This window comes from Oncorhynchus nerka, linkage group LG4 (assembly GCF_034236695.1).
Source record: "Oncorhynchus nerka isolate Pitt River linkage group LG4, Oner_Uvic_2.0, whole genome shotgun sequence".
Taxonomy (NCBI): domain Eukaryota; kingdom Metazoa; phylum Chordata; class Actinopteri; order Salmoniformes; family Salmonidae; genus Oncorhynchus; species Oncorhynchus nerka.
This window is the reverse complement of record NC_088399.1, coordinates 82,019,948-82,030,559: the sequence shown is the minus strand read 5'-3', so window position 1 is coordinate 82,030,559 and position 10,612 is coordinate 82,019,948. Positions and strand designations below refer to the sequence as shown.

Sequence of the window (10,612 nt, the reverse complement as noted above, 5' to 3'; positions counted from 1 at the left end):
CTTGCTGTGGGTGATTATCTGATCCACCTCTACGCAGACGACACCATTCTGTATACATGTGGCCCTTTTTTGGACACTGTACTAACAAACCTCCAAACGAGCTTCAACGCCATACAAATCTCCTTCCGTGGCATCCAACTGCTTTTAAATGCTAGTAAAACTAAGTGCATGCTCTTCAACCGATTGCTGCCCGCACCCTCCCGCCCGACTAGCATCACTACTCTGTCACCTAGAGATGAATGTACTTTGGTGCGGAAAGTGCAAATCAATCCCAGAATAACAGCAAAGTGCCTTGTAAAGATGCTGGTGGAAACCGGTACAAAAGTATCTATATCCACAGTAAAACGAGTCTTATATCGACATAACCTGAAAGGCCGCTCAGCAAGGAAGAAGCCACTGCTCCAAAACCGCCATAAAAAAGCCAGAGGTAGTTTGCCCCCGGTGATGCGTTGTGCAGACCTCACTACCCTCTGGAGAGCCTTACGGTTGTGGGCGGAGCAGTTGCCGTACCAGGCGGTGATACAGTCCGACAGGATGCTCTTGATTGTGCATCTGTAGAAGTTTGTGAGTGCTTTTGGTGACAAGCCGAATTTCTTCAGCCTCCTGAGGTTGAAGAGGCGCTGCTGCGCCTTCTTCACGATGCTGTCTGTGTGGGTGGACCAATTCAGTTTGTCTGTGATGTGTACACCGAGGAACTTAACACTTACTACCCTCTCCACTACTGTTCCATCGATGTGGATAGGGGGGTGTTCCCTCTGCTGTTTCCTGAAGTCCACAATCATCTCCTTAGTTTTGTTGACGTTGAGTGTGAGGTTATTTTCCTGACACCACACTCCGAGGGCCCTCACCTCCTCCCTGTAGGCCATCTCGTCGTTGTTGGTAATCAAGCCTACCACTGTTGTGTCGTCCGCAAACTTGATGATTGAGTTGGAGGCATGCGTGGCCACGCAGTCGTGGGTGAACAGGGAGTACAGGAGAGGGCTCAGAACGCACCCTTGTGGGGCCCCAGTGTTGAGGATCAGCGGGGTGGAGATGTTGTTGCCTACCCTCACCACCTGGGGGCGGCCCGTCAGGAAGTCCAGTACCCAGTTGCACAGGGCGGGGTCGAGACCCAGGGTCTCGAGCTTGATGACGAGCTTGGAGGGCACTATGGTGTTAAATGCCGAGCTGTAGTCGATGAACAGCATTCTCACATAGGTATTCCTCTTGTCCAGATGGGTTAGGGCAGTGTGGTTGCGATTGCGTCGTCTGTGGACCTATTGGGGCGGTAAGCAAATTGGAGTGTGTCTAGGGTGTCAGGTAGGGTGGAAGTGATATGGTCCTTGGCTTGATATGGTCTTTTTAAGTGGGAGAACTTGTACAATTGGTGGCTGACTAAATACTTTTTTGCCCCTTTGCTATGAAGCCGCTAAATAAGATCTGGTGCAACCACTTACCTTCAGAAGTCACATAATTAGTTAGATTGCACACAGGTGGACTTTATTTAAGTGTCACATGATCTCGGTATACATACACCTGTTCTGAAAGGCCCCTGAGTCTGCAACACCACTGAGCAAGGGGCACCACCAAGCAGCACCATGAAGACCAAGAAGCTCTCCAAACAGGTCAGGGACAAAGTTGTGGAGAAGTACAGATCAGGGTTGGGTTATAAAAAAATATCAGAAACTTTGAACATCCCACGGAGCACCATTAAATCAATTATTTAAAAAATGGAAAGAATATGGCACCACAACAAACCTGCCAAGAGCGGGCCGCCCACCAAAACTCACAGACCAGGCAAAGAAGGCATTAATCAGAGGCAACAAAGAGACCAAAGATAACCCTGAAGGAGCTGCAAAGCTCCACAGCAGAGATTGGAGTATCTGTCCTTAGGACCACTTTAAGCCGTACACTCCACAGAGCTGGGCTTTACGGAAGAGTGGCCAGAAAAAAGCCATTGAAAAAAAATAAGCAAACACGTTTGGTGTTCGCCAAAAGGCATGTGGGAGATTCCCCAAACATATGGAAGAAGGTACTCTGGTTAGATGATACTAAAATTGAGCTTTTTCGCCATCAAGAAAAATGCTATGTCTGGCGCAAACCCAACACCTCTCATCGCCCTGAGAAAACCACCCCCACAGTGAAGCATGGTGGTGGCAGCATCATGCTGTGGGTATGGACTAGGAAACTGGTCAGAATTGAAGGAATGATAGATGCCGCTAAATACAGGGAAATTCTTGAGGGAAACTTGTTTCAGTCTTAAGAGATTTGAGACTGGGACAGAGGTTCACCTTCCAGCAGGACAATGACCCTAAGCATACTGCTAAAGCAACACTTGAGTGGTTTAAGAGGACACAGCCTCCAGTATTTATGCTGCAGTAGTTTGTGTCGGGGGGCTAGGGTCAGTCTGTTATATCTGGAGTACTTCTGCCTTATCCTGTGTCCTGTGTGAATTGAAGTATGCTCTCTCTAGTTCTCTCTCTCGGAGGACCTGAGCCCTAGGACCATGCCTCAGGAGTACCTGGCATGATGACTCCTTGCTGTCCCCAGTCTACCTGGCCATGCTGCTGCTCCAGTTTCAACTGTTCTGCCTGCGGCTATGGAACCCTGACCCGTTCACCGGACGTGCTACCTGTCCCAGACCTGCTGTTTTCAACTCTCTAGAGACAGCAGGAGCGGTAGAGATACTCTTAATGATCGGCTATGAAAAGCCAGCTGACATTTACTCCTGAGGTGCTGACTTGCTGCACCCTCGACAACTACTGTGATTATTATTATTTGACCATGCTTGTCATTTATGAACATTTGAACATCTTGGCCATGTTCTGTTATAATCTCCACCCGGCACAGCCAGAAGAGGACTGGCCACCCCTCATAGCCTGATTCCTCTCTAGGTTTCTTCTTAGTTTTTGGCCTTTCTAGGTAGTTTTTCCTAGCCACCGTGCTTCTACACCTGCATTGCTTGCGGTTTGAGGTTTTAGGCTGGGTTTCTGTACAGCACTTTGAGATATCAGCTGATGTAAGAAGGGCTATATAAATACATTTGATTCGACACATTTAAATGTCTTGGAATGGCCTAGTCAAAGCCCAGACCTCAATCCAATCGAGAATCTGTGGTATGACTTAAAGATTGCTGTACACCAGCAGAACCCATCCAACTTGAAGGAGCTGGAGCAGTTTTGCCTTGAACAATGGGAAAAAATCCCAGTGGCTAGATGTGCCAAGCTGGGGGGGGGGGGGGGGGGTGAATAGCTATGCACACTCAAGTTCATTTTTTTGGTCTCATTTCTTGTTTGTTTCACCCCCAAAAATATTTTGCATATTTAAAGTGGTAGGCATGTTGTGTAATTCAAATGATACAACCCCCCCCAAACACAATTTTAATTCCAGGTTGTATGGCAACAAAATAGGAAAAATGCCAAGGGGGTGAATACTTTTGCAAGCCACTGTATGTAAATAAGGTATGTATTTTGTATGTGTGTAGATTGCTATGGATTTAAAATATATATTTAAGAATAAGGCTGTAATGTAACTAAATGTGGAAAAGACCTCGGTGTCTGAATACTTTCTGAAAGCACTGTACAAACATGTTAACATACAAGCATGACTCACAATTGCAAAAGGGCTAAATAACTGAAATGCTTCTCACATGCTGGACTGACAGGAAATATCCAGTCATTTGGCAGCAGCAAATTAACTTTAAAATCAACTAAAAAGGATCTTAAAACCAACATTTATAGACATTAATGGAAAGTCAGTCACACACAACATGGAAAGGAAAACATAAATTGGCCGCCCCATGCATTCACCAACAGGAATAAGCAAGACTGGAGGGAGAAACTGCTGCTTAAATATTCAAGGGTGCGAGTGAGCAGAGTTGAGAAACTTGATGTGAGTGGCAAGGGAGGGCCGTGGCCAGAGGTTATGGGTGAGGACATGAGCCTTAACACTTAGACATTCATTTAAATCTTGAATCCTTAGTTGCTACATCCATTTTGGGACTTGTAAATTAATGATATATAGCCATTAATTCTTGAATAATATAACTTATAAATTACTCATGAGTTTAGGTCAACTGTCGTACCCTATCAGAATCCATAATATTAGCTTGTTTTACTCCAATGATTGTAAACAAACATGTATAGCCTCAAAACATGGTTCGTACTACACTTTTGATATCATGTATGGTGAGTCCTTGCATCCATACCTCAGTCTATGAATTTGAGAGTGGTTACATTTCGCCTGGCCCATCCTTTAGCGTTGTTACCAAAACAGGAGCAGACAGCTTGTTGTTTCAATTAAGGATTCTAGGTTTATTAAATGATGGAAACACCCTCCAGCCAATGCTTAAACCAATCAAATGCTTTAAATGCATGCTGGTAAGGGTAGGCAACAACACATCTGCCACGCTGATCCTCAACACGAGGGCCCCTCGGGGGTGCGTGCTTAGTCCCCTCCTGTACTCCGTATTCACCCACTACTGCGTTAACACGCACAACTTCAACACCATCATTAAGTTTGATGGACGACACAACGGTGGTATGCCTGATCACCAATGATGTGACAGCCTACAGGGAGGTCAGAGACCTGACAGTCTGGTGCTAGGACAACAACCTCTTCCTCACCGTGAGCAAGGCAAAAGAGCTGATCGTGGACCACAGGAAAAGGGGGGCCGAGAACGCCCCCATTCACATCGACAGGGTTGTAGTGGAGCGGGTTGCGAGCTTCAAGTTCCTTGGCGTCCACATCACTAAGAAACTATCATGGTCCAAACACACCAAGACAGTCGTGAAGAAGGCGCGACAATGCCTATTCCCCCTCAGGAGACTGAAAAGATTTGGCATGGGTCCTCAGATCCTCAAAAAGTTCTACAGCTGCACCATCGAGAACATCCTGACCGGTTGCATCACCACTTAGTATGGAAACTGCTTGGTATGGCATTCCGACCAAAAGGCGCTAGAGTGTATTGCGTATGGCCCAGTACATCACTGGGGCCAAGCTTCCTGCCATCCGGGACCTCTATACCAGGCGGCGTCAGCGGAAGGCCCTAAAATTTGTCAAAGACTCCAGCCACCCTAGTCATAGACTGTTCTCTCTGCTACCTACGGCAAGCAGTACCGGAGCACCAAGTCTCAGTCCAAAAGGCTCCTTAACAGCTTCTAACCCCAAGCCATTAGACTGCTAAACAGTCCATCAAATGGCTAACCGGACTATTTGCATTGACCCCCTTTTTTTATGCTGCTGCTACTCACTGTTTCATCTATGCATAGTCACTTTACCCCTACCTACATGTACATTTTACCTCAACTAACCTGTACCCCCGCACATTCACCCGGTACCAGTACCCCCTGTATATAGCCTCTTTATTGTTGTTGTGTTACATTATTTTGTTTAAATATTTTCTTACTTAAAAAGAAAATCGGCATTGTTGGTTAAGGGCTTGATAGTAAGCATTTCACAGTAAGGTCCTATACCGGTTGTATTCGGGGCATGTGACAAATAAACTTTGATTTGAAAGATCATGTTTAAGTGCACATTTCTGTAAGGGTGGAGAATCAGGATGCAGCCAATGGTTTGTAGTAAAGGGGGTAAGGGTGTTCCATAGACAGGCAGTCCCATAAGTTAAAAGTATAACCATTGGGTTAGCCCACAATTTTTAGGACATCCCCCAACAATCGCTGTGTAATATGAGCTCAGACTGATATGTGGAAGAAATAGACAAGCAACTTCATCAGAGGGCTAAACTGAGACAAAAAAACAGGTTGTACATTGATTGGGATAAGATTTTTTACTGGTCAGTCAGGAAAAAGTCCTGGCCCTAACCATTCGTATCTGCAAGGGGAATCAACAAGGACTAACAGTCTGGGTACTGACAAAGAGGATAGAGATGAAGTTGGAATTGATCAATTGTAACCACTTGGTAATCATCTGCTTATTGACAGTTACATTCGACTTGTTATACACAATCTAAAATCAAAGTAAAAATACATTTTTGAAGCCTTCAAGGAGAGTGCAAATAAAATTCTTTGGATTATCACTTTTATCCTTAAAAAAAAAAGTATAATGTACAACAGCTAAATAGTTTTTTATATCATATATATATAAAACAGCTAAAAAGGGACTCTTCAAATCTACATATTAACACCAGGAGCTTCTGCAAACTCAAATACATAATTTCCAAAACTACCATGAGTGCATTCTTTAGTTGAGCAACTTCTGATATGGATGAGATTTAAAGAAGCAGTACAGCAAATTCGTAGTCGGTCTGTCCAAGGGATAAAATATCAGGGTGGCTGTGCCATTCATATTCATCATCAGCTTCCTTGAAGACTCCACAGAGTACAAACATTTGTTCATTTCCTCTACTGTTGTTGATGCTTTGTTGCTGCCCACAGACATCCTCAAAGACAGCCGCAGTTTGTAGACCCTTTCATGAAAAAACAATTAGGGAATCTAAAATGTATGCCTAAGAGTCCATGACTGAGTATTAAAAAAGATGCTCAAATGTCTATGTAAAAAAATGTCAATCAACCAAGTAGTTATTGGAAAGGTACAGGCAGTCAGTCCTTTCTCGGGGTTAGGTTAGTTTTAAATGATCTAGAATACATCCTCACTCTTTTCTTCCTCCCATGAGCTAATCACTGATCTGTAAATGAATGGATAAGCGAAAGGAAAGTTACCACCTGACCATCCTTATTAGATCAGTGACTACCTAAAGAAGAAAGGATGCACTTTTTACTTGAACAAGGCCTCAATCACTACCCACACTACTATACCCCTGGGCGAGGTCTGTTGGGTGTTTGTGGAGGGAGGCGAGGCGTTTCCAGGCGGTGGTTGCCTGGCGTGTCCTGCTTGTGTAAGGCAACTGGAGCTGAGGCCAGGGAGCCTGCTGCAGGATGGGAGGAGTTAGTGGCTGAAGTGTTGGCGACTAGCTCCATCTTCCCCTCCAGCTTGACCAGGCGCGTCAGGATGTCGTCCAGCAACACTGCTATGGTCCTCTTCAGATCAGCTGTGTGTGTGTGTGTGTTTGTGAGAGAGAGCAAGAGAAAAAAATAAAACAATCCATTTTTGTTCAAGTAGTAAATTAGCATTCCCTTTCATTTCATTTCCAGAGCCATAACCAGAGAAAAGTGTAGCTTCAGGGTTTCTCTAAAACAGCCCTTACCATAACCGGCCATGGAGGGGCCCTGCGGTCCTCCCAGTGTGTTCTGGTTCTCCTCGTTGAGCACCTTGACATATCGCCGGCTCAGCTCCAGGATCTGTTGGCGTAGCTCGCCACTGCTCTTGTGGCGCGGCTGCTGCACGGTGTAGCGCAGCAACATGAGCCCCCACGCCAGCCCCAAGATTATCAGCAGCCCACTCAGCTTCTGGGACATGTTTCTCCCCAGCATGGTACGGAGGCTGGACGTGGGCTGGAGATAGATGGTGGTGGGCCAGGAGAGAGGGGTAGGGGATAGAGCGTTGGGCTGGCGGATAGAGTGTGCGGCTGGGGGAACAGGGTTGGGAGTGGGGCTGGTGCTAGGTCTGGAAGTGGGTGATTTGAATTGAATGGGTAAGGGGGCTGGTGTGAGGAAAGGAAGGATAAGGATCTAGGGGAAAAGGTGCACGGGTTTGGAGCTGGGGCTAGGGCTTAAGACAGGGGATAGTCCAAGCAAAATACTCTGACACAGGGTTAAGCGGGCTGGGGCTAGGACTGGGGGATATGGGGCTAGGGTTTTGGACTGGGGGATATGGGGCTAGGGTTTTGGACTGGGGGATATGGGGCTAGGGTTTTGGACTGGGGGATATGGGGCTAGGGTTTTGGACTGGGGGATATGGGGCTAGGGTTTTGGACTGGGGGATATGGGGCTAGGGTTTTGGACTGGGGGATATGGGGCTAGGGTTTTGGACTGGGGGATATGGTGCTAGGGTTTTGGACTGGGGGATATGGGGCTGGGCTTGGCTATGGAGGAGCACGGGGAATAAAAACACTACACACACCTGGCAGTCAACCATGGGGCCCAAACACATACATAGCTGCGTCACTCAGAGACGGAGGATCTGAAGGAGAGAGACAGACAGACAGGCGAGTCATCCATGTCACCTTTCACTGTGGGGAATCCATGACACAGACACAATTAATCATGAACCTGGGCCGGGGTCAGACAGGCACAACAATGTTGTAGAACATACTTCGTTCTTCAGATAGAAAAGCATTGTGTAGAACTGACATTTCTCTCAGAAATGTAAAAATCATGAGTGAAGATGAATCATGTCAGCTCTATCATGGCATTTATATCTACAATGTTCAGTATTGCATCATTCGGAAGGCTGTTTAGAAAGAAAAGCATGGAGTAGAACTGAAATTATGCTCTGTTGTGCAGATTAAGAATACATGAAAGTTGCTATATAAATTATATTTAGCAAATATCCTATGTTTCTCTGCATTGTTTAAATCCCTGGCATGGATTTGGCCTATGGATTATAAACAGGGCCATATTGCCTATCCCAGTAGTAGGCCTATTTTCTATTTATAAAATAATATATTTTAAAAAACATTTAATTTAACCTTTATTTAACTAGGCAAGTCAGTTAAGAATTTGTTCTTATTTACAATGACAGCCTACCCCAGCCAAACCCGGACGACACTGGGCTAATTGTGCGCTGTCCTATGGGATGTGATCCAGCCTGGATTTGAACCAGGGACTGTAGTGACGCCTCTTGCTCTGAGATGCAGAGCCTTTGACCGCTGCGTCACTCAGAAGTAGTCAGTGCTATCCAGGATCCTCAGGACATCCCTACCCTAAACCATCAAGTAGGGATGTCCCAAGGATTTCACAGATCATGTTCTAATACAGACAACAATATATAGGCTACCTTCATTTTCTAATCAAGGCTGCGTAATACATGCAGGTAAAAAAAAAACAGAAATCAAATGATCATATTTCGCTTTTCACAGCAGCTCTGTCAATGCTTTAATTATTTCTCTGAGATCTCATGAGTGTGGGAGTGGCATACCCTATAGAGAGCAGATATGCATTGGAATAGCCATGGCATTGGCTTAGAAGCACAGAATGCTTGGTCATTCTTAATGACATTAGATAAGAGTGCAAAGGCTCTCATCTATCTCTTACTGCTTTCATGGGAGGATCTAGTTTGCTGCATAAAAGCAGACACTTGGTGTTTGACATCAAGGCCTAATTGTGTCATCGTGAAAAGGTCTACTGAAGAAGTGAATGCAGAAACAAACACCTAGGCAATCCTACTTGCACAGGGCTGAGATGACAATGGAAAGGACCACTGTCCACTGGACTTTTGTGCTTATTCAGTGTATCATTGTTCTTTACAAAAGTACACTATCAACTTCGGACACTGACTTCCTGTTCCACGTATGTTAGTGTTCAAACAAAAAGGGCGTGTGCGGGGAATGATGTGATAAGATATGCTGCCCACTTCACCCAATCATCTGTCAAGCATTGTTATAGACAGCACAAGTTGGGGCAACAAATCCACCAGTTAAACATTGACCTACACAGCTGCCATCTGGGGGTTTAGGTTTGAATTTATTTTCAACAAAGAAAATAAGTGATAAACAATACAGATCAAACAAATACATAAAAACGGTGTGCAGGTGTGGTTGGAAGCCCGAGGGTTTGTATAAAAAAAACAGTATAGAATACATAAGTACAAAAATAAAAAACGGTATTGTCATCACCTCAACTAGGCAACGCAAGGTTTGGCTCAGGTTTGTGGAAGGAAAAGTTAGCTAGCTAGTGCATGACAGAACAGTTAGTGGAACACTAAGTAAGCTAGCCAATAAGACATAACTAGCTATGTTAGCAAATAAGTAATACTTTAATAGTTTCTTAAACACACATTTAAGCTTGATGGTAGCAGAGACATGTAGCGAAACAGTTAGCTAGATTTCTAGAAAACTAGCTGACTATAGGCTCTTGCAGTGCTGAGTTTGCTAGCTAGCTGCTAGACTAGCTTGTTGATAGCGTGCATGATGTAGAAATGCTAGCTAGTCTTTATAGCTTATCGAACATGATAACTTGGCCAGTAAGACATCCACAAAGTTGTCTCACACCTCGAACAGTACTTCATTGACTTGTATCAAACCAATCTAAAAGCAAACTAACGTTATATTACCTGGATTTGTTCGTTTGAATCACTAAGCTGTTCGGAACATCAGTTTGTGATCCCATTCCAAGAAGGAGAACACAGCACAAGGCAGAGACATAAATGTCACTGTCAGAAGATGCTTGATAGGTAGCTAGCTAGCTCACTGCTAACACGGAATCTAATATCTCAATAATATTAAGCATTACAACTGAAATAAATGGCCTGTTCTTAAATTGAGTAGCAATGCATAATTGTTCGCATGCCTAGGCGAAATTTGTTCATAATGCAATCGGTCTCGAGCACAGTCCGTTTCCTGAGCGACGAATAGCGGTCTTGTGTGTACTGCGTCACCGCTTTTTTTCTGTATGGATTGAAGGGAAATGTATTGCGCATAAACACAGAATATCAGAGAGTAAAAGGAAGAGAGAGGCCCAACTCGGCGGAAAATCTGTCTCCCTCCAGCAGGTGGCGGTTTTTCGTTGTTTCGCCCATCAAACAAGGAGCTAGGGGGTAAACAGAGGACAAAAGG

At 44.9% G+C, this 10,612-nt stretch overlaps 1 protein-coding gene across 2 annotated transcripts; it reads right to left on the bottom strand.

The window, feature by feature from the left end:
• Window positions 1-5,752: 5,752 nt before the first annotated feature.
• Window positions 5,753-10,464, bottom strand: ccdc126 (coiled-coil domain containing 126). Of its 2 annotated transcripts, XM_029658729.2 has the most exons (4): window positions 10,111-10,464; window positions 7,145-8,019; window positions 6,756-6,988; window positions 5,753-6,625 (listed from the first exon to the last, which is right to left on the bottom strand). In XM_029658729.2, exons 2-4 carry the CDS (start codon window positions 7,368-7,370, stop codon window positions 6,614-6,616), a joined length of 471 nt encoding a protein of 156 aa, XP_029514589.1. In that variant the 5' UTR covers window positions 7,371-8,019; window positions 10,111-10,464; the 3' UTR covers window positions 5,753-6,613. The 2 variants fall into 2 exon arrangements, with proteins under 2 accessions (XP_029514589.1, XP_029514591.1); XM_029658731.2 differs by having other exon boundaries at window positions 5,753-6,988; window positions 10,111-10,462.
• Window positions 10,465-10,612: the final 148 nt, after the last annotated feature.